Source organism: Castor canadensis, chromosome 3, assembly GCF_047511655.1.
Source record: "Castor canadensis chromosome 3, mCasCan1.hap1v2, whole genome shotgun sequence".
NCBI classification, from domain to species: Eukaryota; Metazoa; Chordata; class Mammalia; order Rodentia; family Castoridae; genus Castor; species Castor canadensis.
In genome coordinates this window covers 134,131,665-134,154,636 of record NC_133388.1, presented here as the reverse complement: position 1 = coordinate 134,154,636, position 22,972 = coordinate 134,131,665, and the positions used below count along the sequence as shown (strand labels likewise).

Below are 22,972 nucleotides of genomic sequence, written 5' to 3'. Positions count from 1 at the left end.
TTTATAGCTCAAAACAATCAATATAATCTCTGTATGATATAATCCCTATCTCATATAATCATGAGAGTTTTGTAACAAATATAAAATGGCTCAGTCTTGGGGCTTGGAGGAAAATCTTTGCCTTATATTTGGGCATATATGTGATAGTAGTTGTGGTAACATTTATTTTGTAGTATAATGTTGTCAAGATAAATTTTTCGGTTTTAATGGTTCTGGATTTGAACTCAGTGTTTTGTGCTTGCTAGGTAGGCCCTCTACTGCTTGAGCCGTTCCTCCAGCCCTTTCTGTTCTGGTTATTTTGAAGATAGGGTCTCACTTTTTGCCAGACTGGCCTGGAAACAATCCTCCTATTTTAAGCTTCCCACAGACGTTGAGATAACAAGCTATGCCCAGCTTTTTTTGTTTGTTTACATGGAGTCTAGAACAAGGTGGCCTAGAACCACAGTCCTCCCAATTTCACCCTTCTGCATAATTTGGATGATGTATTTTCTTAAAAAGATATACACTAAAGGTACCCTTTTTAATATATTGAGATAGCAACTGAAAATGTCACTTGAGATTATTTATAATTTTGGAATGTATTATTTAAATGTACTATATTTATTAGATTTTCCATAATAAATGAAATTATTTTAATTTTAAGTCATTTCATGATTTCATTCTTGTATAAGCTCTTAAACATTAGCACTGAGAATATATAAGAATTTGGGGCTGGGTGCAGTACTCATACTTTAATCCCATCTACTTCAGAGGTAAAGGATGGAGGTTTGAAGCCAGCCTGAGCAATTTAAATGCTAGAAGATCCTGTCTGAGCAAAACAAAGCCAGGCATTGTGTGCCTCTTACCCCAGTTACACAGGGAGGCATAGGTAGAAGGATCACAGTCAGATGTAGGCCCAGGCAGAAAGTGAGATCCTATCTGAAAAATAGCCTAAAGCAGAAAGGGTTGGAGGAGTGACTCAAGTGGCAGAGGACCTGCCTCACAAGTACAGGGTCTGAGTACAAGCCACAGTACCACCAAAAAAACTTGGAAACAGTTTTCTGAAAACTCATTTTAATTGTGTGTGTGTGTGTGTGTGTGTGTGTGTATTCCATTTAGGTATTTTAAAAATTGCTAATCTTAAATATCAAAAACTCATTTTGGTTTCTGGTAGAAGAAGTTCATTTATATAACAAAATCATTGAATGTGCACGAAAATATGTTGGAAAGTCAAAACAGCTCTGTGGTTTAGTGTTCATGTAAACTATAGTTACAAGAACACTGATGAGCCAGCCTTGGGCACTTTGCTGGGCCAAATTTCACCCAGCCTCCTCCGTTCTCTCCTGGTTCCCACACCCCATGTAAACCTGTATGCTCCAGAGAAAATAGTGTGTGGCAAGGTCTGTTGGTCTCAGACATGACTACCAAGCCATCGGGGCTTCATCCCCTGGGGACTGGAGAATCTTGAGTGTATATTCCCCAGTTAACCACAATCTTTCCCACTGCTTGTGATTTTACACTCTATCACTCTTTCTTTGTTTTGTTGTGCTATTATTGTTGTAGCATTTATCCCCACTAGGTAGAGACATGAACTAAGTTGTGCAAGATTACACAGCTAGCAATTGGTGGACCTTATCAGCTATCCATGTTGTTTATTTATCATTTATTTTTACTTTTTCTGTGGTGCACTTTGAGTGTATAAACATTGCTTTAGAGACACTGATCTGTTTGTATACAGTTAAATAAGGACCATTACTTAGAAGAAAATTTCTTGGTACTTCTGTCCTTTTGAAAGCTATTGATACTATTTAAAAGCTTAGGCATTTTTTTTTTGTCTATTATTTTCTTTTTTTTTTTTTCTTTTTTCTTTTATTATTCATATGTGCATACAAGGCTTGGGTCATTTCTCCCCCCTGCCCCCACCCCCTCCCTTACACCCACTCCGCCCCTTCCCCCTCCCCCCCCCCCCGCCTCAATACCCAGCAGAAACTATTTTGCCCTTATTTCTAATTTTGTTGTAGAGAGAGTATAAGCAATAATAGGAAGGAACAAGGGTTTTTGCTGGTTGAGATAAGGATAAAGCTTAGGCATTTGACGGTTGTGAAGATGGTAGCTAGAGATGACATTCTTACCTTCTGTCATTGTTGACTCGGTTGACTACCAAAAAGACCAGGCTGTGATACAAAGATGAATCTAAATGTAGTAAAGAAGTTCTATGACTTTTTGTTTTTCGTTTTTGTTTTGGGGGGTTTTTTTGTTTTGTTTTGTTTTGTTTTGGTGCTGGGGATCCAGCGCAGGGCCTGCTCATACTAAGCAATGTTCTCCACCATCCCCAGCTCTTTTCTATGGGGTTTTTCTTAGTGCCAAGCGCACACTTTTTTTGGACAGGGCTGGGGTTTGACCTTGTGCCTGCTAGGCAGTCACTCACCACTTGAGCCATGCTACCAGCCAAGTTTGGCATTCCTACACCAAGAGTTGAACCAGGCCACCTGAGTAAAAACCAGGAATCCTAACTGCTAAGACCATGTATGAACCAAGCACACTCTTACTCTACCTAATTGGGTTGAGATTTAAAGGCAAAAAAAATCAGAGAACTGGAATGGTTTTTTGAAGTACAGTTAGTAATAGTGTATTTCAATTTGTCAGAGAGGAAAAAGATAGGCACCTTAAGTTCTTCTCTGCTAAAAGACCAGCGTTTATTTTTAAAACTTATTTTGGGCTTCTTTAAAATTAAAAATTTTCAACATTCCTAGTAAGTTACATTCCTATAAAATATTTTCCCAGCACATTAGGTTTTTTTTAAATTGACTTATATGAGTTTTTGCATAATGAAATAGGTTATATTACTAGTTTAAAAAAAAACTTAAAATCAAATAAATATTAAGGGTGCCATTGGTCTGTGCTCTCATCAGAGATTTGAAGCATTCATTAACACACCTGAAGGAATATAGCACTGATTCCCATTCCCAGTCAGTTACATGCCACCACAATCTTTTAGCATATTCCCATGCTACTAGTTCATATTTTTGACCAAGTCCTTGTTCTTATAATATTACTCAAGTAATTATTAACATATACTAAATAACTTAAAATATTTTAGTTAAAATTAAAGCTAAATAAAAGTGTACTATATAAAATCATTTTGTCCAGTACAAATGACAAATACACTACACTTTGGGAAACACTGCATCATACACATAGTGGCAGTTTTATATGTATAGCATATCTGATTGTATTAATCAGACTATAAGAGAGCTGTTTTGAAATGATTATAGAAGGAGAAGGAAGAGGTTCCCTTGTGGTTGAACCTCAGCATGTCTTATCAACACCCTTTCTCCCTTACTGTTTCCTTTTATGAGGCGAGATGTTGCACTGGAAGTATGTGGAGATACTTCTCTTTTCAAGGAGAACCACCACTGTAATAAACTTGGGAATTTTCTGAAAGTTACAAAGTAAAATATTGTTGATAGTGCTGTTCAGACTGACTTATGTTTTATGATTGATCTTTGTGCCATTTTTTACCAAAGAAGAGTTTTCTGTTTGAACTGGACTGGTTCTCTCTACTTGTTCTCAGAAGATTTGGTGAAGTAGCCTGTGCTGAAATATAAGGGGAAAGATAGAGGAACCATGTGCCTAGATACACTACATGCAGGAGATGGTTTAATTAGGTTCAGTCTGCCAGTATCATCTTACCATGGTAATCATTATGCTTAGTAGCTACAGTACTTGAGTAGTACTGACCAGGCTAATGTAAATAAACCTTATAAATACATATAGGAGGAAAATAGCCCAAACCAGGTGTGTAGAAATGAGGGAGGTACTTCATCATCCAGTGAGCACTTGTTGAGCTTATGGCTGTCTGATTTGTAAACATTTTAACTGCAACCCAAAGTGAAAAACAGGATCTTACCTCATAATTCAATGTGTGTGTATATAAAATCTGGATTAAAATTTCCATAATATAATGTATTGTACACTCTGGTTGGCTTTTTATTCTGTTTTTGTTTTGTTTGATTGTTCCGGTTTTTGTCTTTTTGGGGCCACACTAGAGTTTGAAACTCAGGGCCTAGTGCTTGCTGGGCAAGCACTCTAACACTTGAGCCATGTTGCCAGCCCTTTTAACTTTAGTTACTTTTTTTGCAATAAGGTCTTGCTTTTTTATGTTCAGCTTTTATTGCTTGAGATGGGATCTCTTGGATTTTTTGCCCAGGCTGGCCTGAAACTGTGATTCTCCCAATAACTACCTCTCAAGGACCTGGGATTTACAGGTGTGAACTGATAGGACTCCTAAGTTGATTTCATGATTCACTATTAGATCTTGATTTATTACGTTTCTTAAAAAGCACCATTCCTGTGCCAGGCACAGTGGCTTATTTGTGTAATCCTATCTACTCAGGAGACAGAGATCAGGATTGCAGTGAGGGAAACCCAGACAGAAAGTTAGCAAGACCTCCATCTCAATCAATAAACTGGGGAGCTGGCAGAATGGCTCAAGTGGTAGAGCACCTGCTTAGCAAGCATGAGGTCCTGAATTCAAGTCCCAGTATTGCCAAAAAAAGAACTGTTTCTAAGATAATAAAAAATATATAGTCAGCTATGGACTGTGAAAGAAAAAAAAAAATCTAGATACTTGAGCTTACAGTTATTGGGGAGAAAGGACATACAATTAATTAGGTGGTCTCATAAATGAGAAGGGAATTTTTAACTTTGAGTTCTAACAACCATAACTGGCAACGAATGGACTAAAACAGTTTAAAAATGTGACTATTTTAGATGAACAAAACCATCTCACATCTTATAACCATAGCAATTTTAATATTGGCCATTAAACCACCAGCATACAAGTTAATTATTATGTCATTCGATAAATTATTTTTATAAAAAGAACCACAGATCTTAGCAATGGAAGGGATTTTGAATTCATCTGATTGAAGCCAACTGAAGTATTCACGTTTTACAGATGAGAAGCTAATAGCCAAGAAAGATTAAAAGACTTGCTAAAGCCTATAATAAACCAGGGATGAGAAGGGCATACCCCTAAATCACCCTCTCGGCTCCTACTTCCTTCTTATACATTCACCCTGTGACACTGCAGTTAAAGAACACAAGTGTTTTAAATGTATTTTAATTTGTAATGTATTTTTCTGTTTGCAGGAAGATATTCCTCGTCAGCTTGTCTACATTGGTCTTTACCTCTTTCACATTGCTGGAGCTTATCTTTTGAAGTGAGTTGGATTTTGCTTGGGTGTGTAAGTAGACTGGGCAGATAGTATCCTAATATTATCTTAATTGATAATGTTTCCATTTTAAATTTGTTCTTTTAACAGCTTGAATCATCTAGGACTTGTTCTTCTGGTGCTGCATTATTTTGTTGAATTTCTTTTCCACATTTCCCGCCTGTTTTATTTTAGTGATGAAAAGTATCAGAAAGGGTAAGTTATTTAGCCATTCTTTTTCTTGTGTAGCAAGTATTTGATTGCTAAAGCCCATACCCTGGACAATGATGTTACTTTTTATGCTGGTATTTTAATCTCTAAAATGGAGTCTTTTTCAGCTAAAGAGATCAGCAATTTTCAAGGCTTTGGGGATTTACTTTTCTGTTATAAATTTTCCTGCTTTGTTTTTTGCAGGCATTTTATTTGGAAAAGAAGTGAGAGAGAAATAAACTTTCAGAAGAAAATGAAAGAATAGATAATGCGACTTTAAAGATACTAAAAGAGGTCTGGCAGAGTGGCTCAAGTAGTAAAACACCTGCCCAGCAAGCACAAGGCCCTGAGTTCAAACCCAGTTACACACACGCACACACACAAAAGATATAACTAGGACTCTCAAATGGGAATTGAGCATCCTGTTCTTCATAGTATGGCTTTTTTTTGTTTGTTTATTTCTCAAAATTGTTCTGTGTATCAGTAGTTCTGAAGATCATTAATAGTGCTTACACACAAAAAGATGAACTAAACAAAAAAATGTAACATTTCTTTACTGGAGTTCTTAGAAACTTAAATAGACGAATATGTTGCATGTCTCTAAGAATGGTAACGTAGTATTTCCTAGACATTTGACTACAGAAGTCATGAATGGACTTAGTAGGAATCTAATTTTTTTTTTTTTTTCTTTTTGGTGGGACTGATTTGAATTCAAGGCTTCACACTTGCAAAACAGGTGCTTTACTACTTAAGCCACACCTCCAGTCCATTTTGCTCTGGTTATTTTGGAGATGGGGGGTCTCATGAACTATTTGCCTCGGCTGGCCTCAAACCTCAACCCTCCTCATCCCATCTTCCCAAGTAGCTAGGAGTACAGGCATGAGACACCAGCACCCGGCAGGAATCTAATTTCTAATAGAATCTTTTCTTGCTTTGGTTTTGCAGGTTTTCTCTCTGGGCAGTTCTTTTTGTTTTGGGAAGACTTCTGACCTTAATTCTTTCAGTACTTACTGTTGGCTTTGGCCTTGCAAGAGCAGAGAATCAGAAGCTGGATTTCAGTACTGGAAACTTCAATGTGTTGGCTGTTAGGTACAGTCAAGTTAAATTTGTGCTGATATTTAATATGTTACCAGTTTCTCTATAATGTAAATCATCTTAAAAAGTAAGAGAATAAATATGTGGGCTGGAGAAAATACTCATTTGATTTGATACTGTTGCAGTTTTATTTCTGATTGAAGTAGTACTTTAACTTCTAGGTTGAATTATTAATAGAATGATTATTAACATAGTCTTGTCAACAAAGTGAAAATTTTAGCACTATTACTACTGTCAAAGCAAAATACAAAGTACTTTTATTAAGTTACATTTTTTCATACACTCTAATTTTTTGTTCATTAATATTTTCAGAATCGCTGTTCTGGCATCTATTTGCATTACTCAAGCCTTCATGATGTGGAAGTTTATTAACTTTCAGCTTCGGAGATGGCGGGAACACTCCACTTTTCAGGCACCACCTGTGAGGAAGAAACCAACAGTAACTAAAGGCAGGTCTTCTAGAAAAGGAACAGGTTGGTATTTAGTAAGCAATGAAAAACTCAGCAAAGTAAAAATCATTTTAAAATTTGGTAATGGGGTCTTAACTTAGCTTCTTTGTTTTTTTTTGGTTTTTTTGTTTTTTTTCCTCCATTGCTGGCGTTTAAACTCAGGACCTTGTACTTGCTAGGCAGATACTCTACCACTTGAGCCACGTCATTCCCCCAGCCCCCACCCCTACATGCCAACTCTTTTTGTTTTAGTTATTTTTCAGATAGGGTCTCAGGTTTTTGTCCAGGGCTGGCCTCAGACCTTGATCCTCCTCCCTCCACCATCTGCCTAGCTGGGATTATAGATATATACCACCACACCTGGCACTTATTTTCAAATCTTAAAAATTAGAGACAAAGTGACCTTCTTCTATTCCACAGATGATTCTTTGGGACAGGGGAATCCATAACAGCCCTCAAACACTGTCCACTGTGTTTTACTCTCACAGATCTTCCATGCTTAATTACTTTGTGCCACAGTAGACCAATGTATAAGGGAAGTTTTAGTAAACAGCTGAGCTAGAGTATGATATTGTATGTCAAAGCATCTTGCACACATTTTAAGAACCTCCATAACTCATTTCCTTCTCACCGGCCTTTTAGCCTCAAATGAAACAACCATTTTTATAAATTCTGATTGCTGGATCCTTTGTCTTTGAGCCTGTCATTAACTTCTTTTCTCCTTCCGGCTTTTGATTGAAATACATTGATACTGCAGTAAATACTTTTCATTTGTATGTGGTGCATTACTTAGAACTGTAGCATAGGGAGTTCCAGTTTTAAAAATATATCAGCTCTGATTTGCTTCTTGTAAGTCTTGATCTGATAAAATTTATGTCCTCCTGATTTGTCCCAGTAATTCTTGGCCCTTTGCATTTGGTCCATTTCCACACAAAACTTGCTGAGAAAGATATTGGGTTGATTACATTTAGGGGTAATTGATTTTTTAATATGTGGTGTATTCTTCCACATATTAGTTTTACTGGGGTATAATCCCCACATCATAAATTTACCCTTTAAAGTGTACATTTCACTCATTCATTTTTAATGTATTCACAAAGCTACATGAACCACTAATTTCAGAACATTTTTATCACTCCCCAGAAACCTATGCCCATTACATGCACCTTAGCAGTCATTCTCCATGCCTTCTTCCCCTGGGCAACCACTCATTTAAGTATTTTCTGTCTCTCTGGATGGGTCTCTTTCTAGGTATTTAAGATAAATGGAACAGTACGATATATGTGGTTTTCTATGACTAACTTCCTTCACTTAGCATATTTTTGAGGTACATCTATATTGTAAGATGTATCACTCCCTCATTCTTTTTTTTTTTTCCTTGTGGTACTGGGGTTTGAACTCAATCTTGTACTTGCTAGGCCGGTATTCTGCTCAGACTTCCTTCATTCCTTTTTATGGCCAAATATTCTGTTGTTTGAAGATACCATAATTTGCTTATTCATTCATCACCTGTGATGGACATTTGGGTTGTTTCCACTTTGGAGTAATTAAGAATAATATGAGCATTCATGTACAAGTTTTTGTTTGCACACTATGTTCATTCTCTTGTGTATATACCTAGGAGTAGAATTGCTGGGTCATTTAGGGGAACTGCTAAACTGTTTTCCAAAGTATCTGTACCATTTTACATACGTAGTTTTATAGGTATATAAAATGGTGCAAAGTATCTGCACCATTTGTTGAAAAGACTAACCTTTCTCTGTTGAGTTGTGTTGATGCCATTTTTAAAAATAACATAGTAAGAGTTTAGTTCTGCACTCTGAATTGTTTTATTTATTTGTATGAGTCTGTTGTTGGGGCAGAAGCATTGGTTGCTGTTGCTTTGTTAAGTCTTGAAATCAGGAGATGGTGAGTTCTCAAGTTTTGTTTGTTTTTTTATGTTTTGATTATTCTGGTCTCTTGCATTTCTCTCTGAATTTTAAGATCAGCCTTTCAGTTTCTGCCAAAAAGCCAGCTGAAGCTTTGATATGAATTACCTTTAATCTGTGGATTGCCTTAGGGAGTATGAATATGGATATCTTTTATTTTGTTCCTTAATTTGATGCTATTGTAAAATAAAATCATCTTTTATTTTGTGGGGGGGGGGTACTGGGATTTGAACTCAGGACCTTTTAACCAGACAAGTACGTATTCTTATCACTTGAACCACATCCCCAGTCCTTTTTTTTACTTTAAATATTTTTGGTTGGTGGGGTGGGTCAAGTGGTAGAGCACCTGCTTAGCAAGCGTGAGGATCTGAGTTCAAACCCCACTACCACCAAAAAAAAAAAAAAAAATGCTAAAACTAAATATTTTCAAATAAGGGATGTTGCATTTATGCCCCAGCTAGCCTGGACTACAGTCCTTATATTCATGCTCTCCTCCTGGCTGGGGTATCAGGTGTGCACCACCATGCCCAGCTTTTATTGGCTGCTAGCCTTGAGCCTCTGTCCTCCGGATCTTCCTCTTGAGTCGAAGAGCCACAATGCCCAGCCTAGAGCCATCTTCATTTCACTGTTGCATTGTTCATTGCCATAGGTAGGAATACACCGATTCTCATATGTTCATCTGTTAATCCTACAACCTTGCTGGACTTACTTATTCTAATAGTGTTTTGGTAAATGTGGATTCCTTTGGATTCCCAGTATACAAGGATCATCTGTAAATGAAAATAATGTTTACTTCCTGTCCAGTTGGGTGCTTTCCATTGCATTTTTGCCAAATTCCCCTGTTTAGAACCCCCAGAACTGTTGAATAGGGCAAGAAGCAGAAGTCCTCGTCCTGCTCCTGATCTTGGGGAGATAACCATCCAGTCTTTTACTATTAAGTGTGATGTTACCTATGAGTCTCATCGGGATGAGAAAAATCCTTTCTGTTCTTGTGTGTGTGTGTGTGTGTGTGTGTGTGTGTGTGTGTGTGTGTGTGTGTGTGTGTTAGGTGTATTATGGGAGGATTGGTTGGGTTTTTGGTTTTTTGCTTGTTTTGTGGTTCAGGGGGTCAAACTGAGGGCCTCCAGCATGCTAAACAAGCACTTTACCACTGAACTATATGCCAGCCCTGTTTGTGTTTTTATCATGAATGTATAGTCAATTTTTTCAGTGCTTTGGGTTTTTTCTTTTATTGTAGATTACATTTAGTGCATATCAGGAGTTAAGCCAACATTACATTCCTAAGATAAATCCCACTTGGTCATGGTATATAGCCTTTGTTATATGTTGCCAGATTTGATTTGCTAGTATTTTGTTGAGGATTTTTGTGTCTTTATTTGTAAAGGATATTGGCAGAGGCAGTGCTGGGGGGTGGGGGGGGGAGGTGTCAGCTGTGTTTGGTGGTTTTGTTTTTGCAGTCTTTGGTTTTGGTATTAGGGAAGCACTGGCCTCTATTTTTTTAAAGCAATGGGTTCCTATATGGGGATCTCATATTTTTCATTAGATTTATTCTAATTTCATTAGATTTATTTTTTAAGCTACAACTACTGTATGTGCTATTTTTAAAGTTTAATTATTTGTTACATAGCAGTGTCATTGGTTTTCTTTAAGATACTTTTCTTATATTTGATTTATTCCAAAGTTTCTATCATATCATTGTCAAATATTATACCATTCCTTTTCCTTGCTGTATTATACTAGCTAGGACCACACAATAATATAAGTAGAAGAATATAAGATCAAGGGCAAACTCAACAAGGGGATTGGACTTTGATCACATGATAAAAGTGAGAGCAAACAAGGGAGGTATGAGGATAGGTAAGATACCCAAAAGACTAGATAGCATTTGTTGCCCTCAACACAGAAAAACTACAGCAGATACTTTAAAGCAACTGAGGCCAATAGGAGAAGGGAACAGGAACTAGAGAAGAACTAGTTCGAGAAGAATTAACTTAGAAGGTAACACACATGCACAGGAAATCAGTGTGAGTCAACTCCCTATATAGCTATCCTTATATCAACTAGCAAAAACCCTTAGTCCTTCCTATTATTGCTTATATTCTCTCTTCAACAAAATTAGAGATAAGGGCAAAATAGTTTCTGCCGGGTAGCGAGGGGGTGGTGGGGAGAAGGAGGGGTTGGGGGAGAGGGAGGGGGTGGGGGGTTGGGGGGGAAGAAATGATCTAAACATTGTATGCACATATGAATAAAAAAAAAGATAAATATGTCTTATTCCTCATATGAAGGGGAACACTTTTTTAATATTTAACCAGTAAGAATGATTTGGGACTGGGGGTGTAGCTTAGCAGTAGAATGCTTGCCTAGCATACCTAAGGCCCTAAGTATGATCCCTAGCACCACAAAAAATAAAGAATATTTTTAAATGCTTTTTATTCTGTTATAAAAAGTTCTCATCTGTGCTTCATTTGCTGTGAGTTTATGTCATGGTTGGATGTGGAATTTTAAGAAATCCTTTTCTGCAGCTATTGAGATAATCACACATACAGTTTATCTTTATTCTCTTAATGTAGTGAATTACATTGATTTTCAAATGTAAAACTAATCTTGCATTCCTGGTGTAAACCCAAGTTGGTGAAGATAATACATCACTTTTGCTGAGTTGGTTTTTAAATATTTGGCAGGATTTTTGCATCTGTGTTCACATAAAAGATTGGCCTATAATTAGCCTTTTTGTGCAATATCCTTGTCAAGTTTTGATCTAAAAGTTATGCTAGCCTTATAAAACGTTTTGGGCAGGTTTGTCCTTTGTGCAGTATTGACATTATTTCTTTTAAGTGTTTGGAAGAATTCACCAGTGAAGCCATCTTCTTTAGAGGAAGGTTAACTACACGTCTATATTCTTGAAAAGATAATGGAATTATTCACATTTTCTACTTCTTATTGTCTCTTTCTAAATTGTTTTTCAGGGAATTTGTTTTGTATAAGTTTACAAATTTATTGGCAGAAAATTATTCATAACGTCCTCTTGTTATCTTTTTTTTTGTGTGTGTGTGGTACTGGGTTGAAATCGGGCACCTGGTTCCTTTTGTTATTGTAATGCCTATAGATCAGCAGTGATTTCTCCTTTTCATTTCCTATTTTAGTAACTTACTCTTTTCTCATTCTTCTGTCAATCAAAATCAACATTTGAGGGCTATGTTGTTCAGTGGTAGAGCACCTGCCTAGCATGTATAAAGAAGCCTAGTAGGTTCAATCCCCAGCATGGAGGTAGAGATGAGGAGAATCCTGGTTGAGAGCCAGCACTGGCAAATAGTTATGAGAACCTATCTTGAAAATAACAAACAAAAAGCCATTTTTTTGTTGTTGGTTTTTGTTTTCTATATTGTTGATTTCTGTTATTTCCCTTTCTTTGAATTTAATTTGCTGTTTTGTTGTTTGTGTTTTACCTTTTGAGATGGATGTTTAGAACATTGATTATCATGTCTTGTGAATCATGTTCAGTTAAGCACAGACTTTCCCTCTCAGCACTGCTTTGGCTGTATTCACAGTTTGGTTATGTCTTTAACATTATTCAGTTCAAAGTATTTTTTATTTCTAATTGTAATTTCTTCTTTGAACCATGAAGTTTTTAATAAGTTCATTGTTTAATTTACAAATATTTGGTCATTTTCTACTTTTTGCTATTGATTTCTAACTCAATTCCACTGTGATTAAAGAGTATCCTCCAATGATTTCAGTTCCATAAAATTTGTTGAGACTTTCATTACAGGTCAGCCACTGTCCAGTTTTGGTAAATGTTTCTGCGGTTCTAAATAGAAGTGCACTTCTGTATTCGTTTGGCAGCAGGTCACATTTGTTAATTGTGTTCCATATTTTTTAATTTACTGATTTGGTGTGGAGAACTTACTTGTTCTGTCCATTACTGCAAAATTTATGTTAAAAATCTCAGACTGAGATTGTAAAGTTGCCCGTTTCTCTTTGTAAAATTTCATGAGGTTTTTGAGTACTTTGAAAGATATGTTATTAGGTACATCAAAATTTAGAACTGTCTGGTCTTCCTGTTGAAAGTGTTGTTTTTTCATTGTCAAATGTATGTTTGTCTGAGTTTACTGTAGCTATGCTAGCTTTCTTTTGTTAAAACGTTATTGTGGTATATGTTTTCCTGTTTTTTTCACCCCAAGCCTTTCTTTGTCTTTATGTAAAAATCTTGGCTCTTATAAGCAGCATCTAATTGGATTTCATTTTTTTCATCCAACCTGATCACTGAGTTTGCATTTTATCAATTATACTAAAAGTGTACCAACGGTGTATTATTATACTATGATATGCCTGGATTTTCTGTATTTGGCCTACTCTGTTGGGTGGAGCTTTCTAAATCTTGATGAGGCTTATTGTTTTTGGAAATTTTCTTCTGTATTATTCAGATACTGCTTCAGCCCCATTCTCTTTCTTTTGTCCTTCCAGGGTTCCAATTGTACATATGTTAAATGTTAAACTTCTTTACCTGGTTCCTTACATGCATTTTCCATCTTTTTTTCTGTTATATTTGTAATCTGAGTATTTTCTCCAGTTCGCTAACCTCTTCTGTTGTGCCTAATCTGCTATTAAGTGCGCTTGTTTAACTTGTACTTTGAATGTCTCTTTTTAATAGCTCCAGATCTGGATCACCTTAGGATCTTTTTCTGACTTTTTTTTCTCTTGGTTTTATTTATTTGGTCTTGTTTTCTAACTGGCCTAGTAATTTTTAGCTGATTCTTTTGTGTAAAAATCGGTAGCGTCTCTGGATTGAATATGGGTAGACACTCCATATCTCGCTGAAGCTGATCTATTTCTGGTTTGCCCATGTTCATAGGATGGATATCAGCATATTAGGCATATATAAGGACTTTCTTCCCTGATGGACCCTGAAATCAAAGTTTTATCTCCCTCTCAATGTGAGTCTTCCAGTTCTCTGTGTAACTTTATAGTTTCTTAGGAATTGCTCTTGTGTGATTTCTGTCTTCCTTGATGCATATACAGGTTAATATTGGCAAATGCTTTGAGGGAGAAGTGCATATAGAATATTGGTTCTTTTCCTTACAGTTTCTTCTCACCAGGATTTCAGCTGCATCTTGCCTGTTTGCTATTCTCGAACTTGGCTCTGAGCTTTTCCTTTATTGGGCTCTCAGCCTGAGTTCCTGTCTACAAACTTTGATTCCTTCAGTCTTCAGATGGTCCAGAAGAAGTCCCAGTTAACACAAGTCACTTCAATTCATTTCTTTTCCTTCCAGAACCTTGGCACATCCAGACGCTTTGCCTTGATTGTTTCCAGCACCTTGAAGTGCTATTTTTTATCTTCAGCTTCTATGGATAGAGAGGGAGGGTTAAGCAGGCATCAATGATAACATCATAGCTTGAAGAAGTAGGAGGAGGCCATGGTATAGGCCTAAGCATAACGGTTGTGCTAAACAACTTTCTATGCATTATAAAGAAATAATCTCAAAGGACTGTTACTAAGTGTGAAAGGATTCTTTATTTCCACCAAAAGCCCTGCTCTTGCACGTTATTTGTCTGTAACTTTTTAAAATAGTTTTTTATCCTGTCACTTTTTTTCTGCTTTCAATAGTAGTTAATCTCTTTTAATTTACTGCTTTCAGTTCATTGTGTTCAGCATAATACCAGGTTCTATGATGAGTTAAATCATAGTTAAGATTAATCACTAGTAAATAAGTTTCAGGTGAATATATATTGGACTTTAAATTTTCTTATCTAACGGTAACTTTATACATAAAGATTATTACTTGCATTTACTTACAAAAGACAGTGACACTGATTCTTTTCTCTTTTCAGAAAATGGTGTAAATGGAACAGTAACATCAAATGGAGCAGATTCTCCCCGTAATAGGAAAGAGAAATCTTCATAATGAATTAACAGCGAATTGATTCATGTCCCCAAAGAAATCTGCTTTTTACTCTATCTTTCAGCACTAGAGATTTTTCTGTTCTTGAAAATACAGTTTGTGCTCTTTGATTCTTGCTATTGTACCGTTTCATGCATTTTTTTAAAGGGCATTTGAGGGAGGATGATTACTATGAGTGAAAAAATATTTTAGCTTAGACTAAGCTACCTGCCTTCAAAATAGTTTAGGGACCACCACATATTTTACTTTGTTTTTTATCTTTGAACATTTTTCTAATGGTTTGGGAAGTAAACCTATTTACAAAAATCCCACATATCAGTGATAAAATTTCTTGCTCTCACTAATTTTTTATACTAGCAAGGTGACCTGTTCCAAGAAGGTCATATTTTTTAAGTTATCATTCAGGGTAAAATGGAAATACTATAAAGTCAGATGTCAAACTTTAATATGTTTTCAGTGTTCTCTAATTTTTAGGAATTTTTGTAGTCTTTACACCTGAAAAAAAAAGATTTATAAGATCAACAAAATAATTGTGTGCTTTATTTCATAGACAGTAGTTGTTAGTGTTACATTCCCATTTTAAACAAAATAGATACTAATGGTTACAACATGTGAAGATTTATTGTCATACATATTGGATCAAAATATTAACATAAAAGTATTGTGTAGTAAAATCTTTCTTTTGCATTTCAACACTTAAAAACTGGCAATCAGAAAATGTTTACTATGAAGAGGAATATCCAAGTTGGCCCTTTTTGATATGTTTATTAATAATGATTTCTAATGGGGCATCTCATAAGTTTGATATGCATAGCATCTTAGAAAAATACTCCTTAAATTGCAAACCCTTTTAAAAAACAATGCCTACTTGATTTGTATCTATATGTCAGGTAATTATATTTGGAAAACTAGTGCACTAACTTTAAAGAAATTGAAAATTCAGGTGGATAGTCTTACAAAAGACAGTGCTTTATGTTATAACTAGCTTTGGTCCCATCTTTAATTGAGAAACATTTATCTGTATAAAACATATTTTTGGATAAATATATATATATATATATATTTGTATCTACAGAAAGGCTCTAAAAAGCATTTGAGTAAAATATTTGGTTCCCTTTTCTATGATTACCCTTTGAAGTCCTTATAGACAAATGTGGTTGTTTGTTGTCTTTATAGTACATACAGTGGTCTTTTGGTGTCCACGTCCTGTTCCCCATTTTTCACTCTGTCACCAGCTATTTTGTGCCATTTTCAGTGTAGAATTGCAGACCTGTGAGGTCTGTGGTTTAAGTTGCCATGCTGCTAGAAAGTTGTGCTTTCTCTTTCCAGCTGTTTACTACTTCCTGGAAAAAGTAGTAGCTCTCTGTAGCATTATGGACTTTCAGTGGAACCAAATTTTTGCCATTAAAAACTGGCATTGAACTATACATTGAGAAATCAGTCAAAATAAAAATTTTTACTTTCACAAGCTGCTTCCTGGACAATTCCTTCATTTTAGCATTTATGTTATTTTAGTATATCATTTCACTAAAACTGCTATTTTTAACAAATTCTTAGCTCTGTAAGATATTTATGAAGGCTACTGGGGAAAAGTGATACATAACCAAAGAAGTGAAGGGAATGTTGGGTTATGGTGTTCACTACAGGACTATTCTGTCCTTAAAATGCAGTCCCAGGAATATTGGCAGTGGCACTATAATAAGCAGTACTTCCTCTCTTTATTTGACTAGAATCTTCTTCTTAAATTACTTACAGCATTTGTGTTCTGTAGCATGGACTGTGGATTTAAGAAAAGAAAAAACAAACCCTTAGTGTGTGGATAGAACATTACAAACAGACATACACACACATGTAATAGCCCTGGACCTTCGCTTCTCAAACGCCCGAGGAAACTCCTCACTGGCTTCCCAGTCATGCAAAGGCCAGCACTATCAGCTGTATTCAGGTTGAACTTTGAAGCCTGATGGGAAACAGGACTGTGAACCAGGACAGCTGCTGTTTGGTCTTAGGTTCAGTGACCTTGAACTAGTTGCTTTTCCATTCTGAGGTTCAGTCTTTCCCTTTAAAATGCTTTCCTATCTGCATTTTAGACTATGACTGTGAGTGATCCACGTGGACTATTCCAGAATGAAATTACTAAGCATATTATAAAAATAAGCCATCTTGCAAAGTCCTTAAGTTCAGAACTAATCCTGGAGTAAAGCTTGTAAGCTTGTATAGATAGGGAAATGAGAAAATTTTTATTGCAAACGTGTTGGCAATAGCCAACTAACACCCTGTATCTCCATAGTGTTGCCAAATGTTTTCACTGAAAACTAGTTCTTCTCATTGTCTGCAAATGGACAACAGCAAAAATTGTTTTTAAAAAGTAAGAAAACTAATACTAGTCACCTGTTTTTATCTTTAAATGAGTGGGTTTAAGAAGTACTGTGGAGAAAATTCCAGGGGATAATGCTTAAGCAGATACTTGATGTTGAAGTTTTACAACTTTCTTGGGCATTCATGCTTGCGATGCAAGTGCATTGTTTTGTGGATGTGACGGCATGTGCAGTAATAGACCTGTAAGTGCGTGGTCACATGACACAGACTAGCATCTGAAGACTTCAGGTCCTTAACTCTTGTATGCTTGCTGGACTAATCCTTTTTCTTATTAAATATGAAAAACCATGCAATAAAGTTCCTTATGAGAACAATTAGAATTTAATGTTTCAAAAATGCAACTTAAACTAATTGAGGTCAGGCATAATGTCTATATTGTATGTACTAAATTACAAGAAAAATGAAAAATGGAGTGTAGTTTCTAAAGTGAATTCCATGAATTCTTATCATTTGCAAGTAAGTGGATGGAACTGGAGGACATCATTCTGAGTTAGGTTAGCCTGGCCCAAAGACCAAAAATTATATGTTCTCCCTCATATGTGGACATTAGATCAAGGGCAAACACAACAAGGGGATTGGACTTTAATCACATGATAAAGTGAGAGCACACAAGGGAGATATGAGGATAGGTAAGACACCTGAAAAACTAAATAGCATTTGTTGCCCTCAACGCAGAGAAACTAAAGCAGATACCTTAAAGCAACTGAGGGCAATAGGACAAGGGGAACAGGAACTAGAGAAAAGGTTAGATCAAGAAGAATTAACCTAGAAGGTAAAACCCACGCACAGGAAATCAATGTGAGTCAATGCCCTGTATAGCTATCCTTATCTCAACCAGCAAAAACCCTTGTTCCTTCCTATTATGGCTTATACTCTCTCTACAACAAAATTAGAAATAAGGGCAAAATAGTTTCTGCCGGGTAGTGAGAGGGTGGGGAGGATGGGGGGAGAAATGACCCAAACATTGTATCCACATATGAATAAAATAAAAATAAAGAGTGAATTCCATTTCTGTAGCATTAAGGCCTAGAAGACTACCACACTAGAGTGGCATCAAGTTCTTTCAATGTACAGGTTCTCTGGAATTCTGAGCCTCAGTATGAAATATAAAACTACGGTTTTAGATGGAAATGCAGATTCTGCACAAGAAACAGCTCAAGTAATCAATTTAGAAAAAAATCACAGGCCTAAAAGAGAATTTGTAACATTGGAAGGTGGTGAGAACAAATGTTAACGGTGGCTGGGTTAGTGAGTACAGCTGTTGGTGATGTACCTATATCTTCACTACATGTTGGACGCTTTGGAAAATTCAAAAGAAAATATCTAACTCTGGGTTCAACTTCCCCTTCAAAGAAAATTTCCATAATTATACAATCATCAACCAGTGAACAGAAAGCCCAGTTCAAACCTAGAAGTAGTTTCTTTATGGATAAGGTATGGAAGGGAGTCAACTCTGCCCCAGTGCAGACACCAGTACAAAGGAACATGACAAAGATGGGGAGACAGCCATTTAGCAAAAGAAAATCTTAAGTAACTATTCTGCAGTGATTTTACTGACATTTATGGATGCATCTCTACTGACCATTGTAAAAAGCTCAGGCTCATTCTTCTCTTACATAGGATCTTAATTTTGCATGGCCTGTGGCTTTTTAAATAAGCGTTAAAGAATTTAAAAAGCAAAGGCATGTTGTGGAATGTAGCTTCAGGTTTAAGTAATCACTGGTCTCATTTTACTGTTTTGATGAGCACCAACATTCTAATTACAGTCCACCATCTCTTGTTTAGCAGGCGACGCCAATCTTACCCATTATATCTTGCAGTAGAGTGAGTGCCCATGAGGGGCTGCTGCAATCACCACCCTCATTTTCCACTCCCGCTCCCTCCACATCAGCGCTGGTCTCCAGAGGTAAAAGCAGCTGTACTTGCTGTACTCATTAACCCAGCTGCCCTTGACATTTGTTCTTTTTCTCCCCCACTAATGTTACAAATTCTCTACTTTAGGCCTGTGATTTTTTTCTAAATTGATTACTTCAGCTGTTTCTTATGCAGAATCTGCATTTCCATCTAAAACCATGGTTTTATGTTTCATACTGAAGCTCAGAATTCCAGAGAAGAACCTGTACATTACAAGGACTCAACACCACAGGATGACAGGATGGCCAATAAGGTGGGCCTAAGTGGTCCAGAACTTTCACTCATGGAGCCAAAATTCTGACTTAAAAGGAAATCAGTTTCCTCTTAATATTTCCAATTGCCTAAAAAACTGAAGTTACCAACTGCACAGGAAAAAAAAAAATCTTTTTGTGACAGAGCCTCACTATCGAAGCCCAGGCTGGCTTTGAACCCATGGTCCTTCTGCCTCAGCCTCCCAAGTTTGGGAATTACAGGCATTTTGCTTAGTGATTTTCACATCAGAAAGTCTTGTTGTAATAGGTTTCTAACTGAAATGCTCTCACTCCCTTTTAACTCTGCAAATGTCTGGTCTTTTTATTCCCCCTCGTGGCAGTCCTGGGGTTTAAACTCAGGACCTTGGGCTTGCTAGGCAGGCACTTTACCCCTCGAGCCATGCACTCAGTCCCAATGTCCATTCTTGACCGTATAGTTTATATTAATGCACTCTGTCTCTGTCTTTCCTGGCATGTACCTTGCATCTGAAAGGGAAGAAATTAAGAAAGTGTATTTGCATTTTCACACCCTGGTGCATTGCACAGGACCAACCCCCTACCTTGGAGTCCTCAAAATATCTTCCACAGCCCATCTTTATCCTCCCCAATCTTCCTTTTTTCCCACAAGACATAATTGTACTAGTCTTGGGCTGTTAAAAGTGCTGTAGACTGAGTACCTTTCAAACTACAGAAATTTATTTCTGGCAGTTCTGGAAGCTGGAAGATCAAGGCAATGGCAGATTTGGCCTCTGGTAACCACCTGCTTCCTTACAAATGTCACCTCACTGTGTCCTCACATGATAGACTGAGCAAACAGCTCCCTTGGTTCACTTTAATAAGGGCATTAATCCGGTCATAGAGCCCTCATGACCTCATCACCTCCCAAAAGTCCTACCTCATAACACCATCATCTTGAGGGAATTCAACATGAAATGGGGGAAGGGAGAAATAAGATGCATCGAGACCACAACAATAATACTGTATATTATTATTGTTTCTAGAATATACTATGCGTACACTTTAGCATCTCTGAAACAAGAACAGGTCTTTCAGTCAAGGGCATATTTTTCTTAGTGGTACACAAAATAAATATTTAAAAAAACTGATTTGCATGTTTATCGTCTCCCAAACTCATATTGAAATTAACTTGCCGTTGTAACAATACTGAGAGGTGAGACCTGGGCTGAGGTCATGGCTCAAGTGGTAGAACCTTTCCCTAGCAAGCACAAGGTCCTTAGTTCAAACCCCAGTACCACAAAAAAAAAAAAATCTTTTAAGAGGTGATTAGGCCGAGGAGAGATGTACTTTCATTAATGGATTGATTTTAAGTAAAAGATGGATTGCAATCTACCTTTCTCCCTTCCCTTTGCCCTTCCATCATGGGATGGGATGGGATGACACAGCAGGAGGCCCCTATCAGATGCCAGCCCTGGATCTTGAATTTCCCAGGTTCCAGAACCATACCCAGTAAATTTCTGTTCATTATAAAAGACCCTGTCTGGTATTCTGTGATAGCAATACAAAGTAGACTGAAGCACTGATGATCGTATGGAGTTCAGGAAAAATTGCTAACATGTATTGACAGCTTATTAAGCTTTATTATTTCAAGTGTGAGACACCCCCCCACACACACACCCCATGCCCTTCACAAAAGCCCTGTGGCTGTGCAGGGACTGTCCTTAGCCCTGTTTCACAGAAACTGAATCTCAGCGGGGCTAAGTGACTTAGAAGGGGCCAAGCCAGGCTTCCAGTACAGATCTGTCTGATGTTTGCTAAGCCGCAGCTCTTTACTAGGTTTCCCTTCACAAATCATATGTGGACAGGGAAGGCAGGCTGCCCAGGAGACATGAGGATGTGTGCCGGGAGGGACGGGGGCTCTGTGAAGAGGGAGGACTGAACCGAGAAACCCAGGGTGAGTGAGACTTAGACAGACATAGAGGGTCAGAGGACAAAAGTGCGATTAGAAGGAAGCAGGCAGGATGGGGTCTCCCAGGACAAACTCGGAGCTAGGGTTTGAGCCAAACCTGTGACTCCAGGTACAGCAGCCCTGCCCTCAGGACCTCTGAGTCCTCCTCTCACAGGGTCCATCAGGAAGTGTGGCCTGCAGGCCTGTACTGTGCTGAACCTAGGAAAGGAGATCATTCTTTCTGGCTCTCTCCCTCTCTCTCTCTTTCTCTCTCCCTCCCTCCCAGCAACGTGTGAGCCTGATGGGAACAGTGCCTGCTTGTTTTTTAGCACATGGGACTAGTATTTCTCATCCCATTCATCTCATCCCATACTGAATGGGGCTTGCAGGTCAGTAAGGGAGAGAAGACATACGTGGTTCTGAGAGTGACATTCCGGCTCCCAGTGTGTGTCTGGGCTGGGAGACCAGGAGGAATGGTGAGTGACTTCCAGAGCGAAACATGGAAGAGTTCAAATCACTGAACAAACACGTACTCTCTGACTGCCCGGTGGGTTAATGGCTCCTGCCCTGAAAATAACGCGCTGTTAAACCGTGCTGCTCCAAGTGCAGCTGAGACCCGTCCTGTTCCATTCTGCGACCTGCCACAAATCTTCAGTGAGGAAGCCCAGAGATAGCATTCAACACTTTGTCAATAGAACTGTAAGAAAAAACAATTTTTTTGAGCTCATCTTTTTAAAATATCATTTTTCTAGCAGTTTATTTTATTACATCTTTAAAAATATTGATCCGTGATGGATTTCAAACAAAGCCATCTGACACCACTGCTCTGAGCCACTAAACGGCCTTCCAAGGACTCCACTGAAACACAGGCGTTCGGACCCAACAGGTTCCAGAACGATTTGGAAGTACTCACAGGTCAGAAGTGACCTGGGCGCTGATGGCTCACACCTGTCATCGTAGGTACTCAGGAGGCAGAGATCAAGGAGGATCAAGGTTCGAAGCCAGCCCTGGGCAAATGGTTCACAAGACCCTATCTTGAAAATACACAACACAAAAAAGGGCTGGTGGAGTGCCTCAAGTGGTAGAGCTGCTGTCTAGCAAGCATGAGGCCCTGAGTTCAAACCTCAGTGCCTTCAAAGAGAAAGAAATAAAAGTGACCTGGTGCCAGCCTTTAGACTTTCTCACTCAGAATCAGACTTCTCACCCAGCTGACTCCTGCCAGCAAGAAGCACAGATCAGAGGCTCTGGGAAGTGAGGACTAAACCAATGTGGCCTTTTTCAAGAGCATAGGCCTGATGTCACATGGAATCCTGATGTCACATGGAGTCCACAAAGGGCAAGCTGGCCAACTGGAGGCAGAGAACTCGAGTGCTCTGGGATGTCCACAGAGCTAAATGTCCAGATGGCGTCTTCTAACTTTAAGGGAAATTTAAATATCCTGAGTTGACATAATCACAAATCACAGGCACCAGTCCCCAAGTGGCTGCCATGGCACCTCCAGTTAAATCAAACCACATGATTCAGGTAGAAAGCAGCCTAATTACTCCTGCAGCCACTAAGGGATGCAAGGCAAGCTGTAGGGCTGGTGTTCTCAGGGCATTCCCCAGCATCCCCAGGTGGGATTCCTCATTGATGTGTGTGGCTTCCAGAAGTCTGAGGGAAGTCACTGAGCCCACCTTCCGCACTTACCGGGAATGGAATGATGCGCTCTTGACATTTGCATTTGCCTTGTTTGGATTCCTGGC

The 22,972-nt window shown here is 37.9% G+C and overlaps 1 protein-coding gene across 1 annotated transcript in view; it reads left to right on the top strand.

Annotated features, from left to right (window-relative positions):
- The window catches only part of Tram1 (translocation associated membrane protein 1), a 32,716-nt gene extending 16,471 nt beyond the window's left edge, over window positions 1-16,245 (top strand). Inside the window, exons 7-11 of the mRNA XM_020166582.2 lie at window positions 5,134-5,204; window positions 5,307-5,411; window positions 6,351-6,494; window positions 6,813-6,973; window positions 14,707-16,245. Coding sequence (XP_020022171.2) covers window positions 5,134-5,204; window positions 5,307-5,411; window positions 6,351-6,494; window positions 6,813-6,973; window positions 14,707-14,780 — 555 coding nt within the window. The 3' untranslated portion in view covers window positions 14,781-16,245. The remainder of the gene's footprint in view (window positions 1-5,133; window positions 5,205-5,306; window positions 5,412-6,350; window positions 6,495-6,812; window positions 6,974-14,706) is intronic.
- Window positions 16,246-22,972: the final 6,727 nt, after the last annotated feature.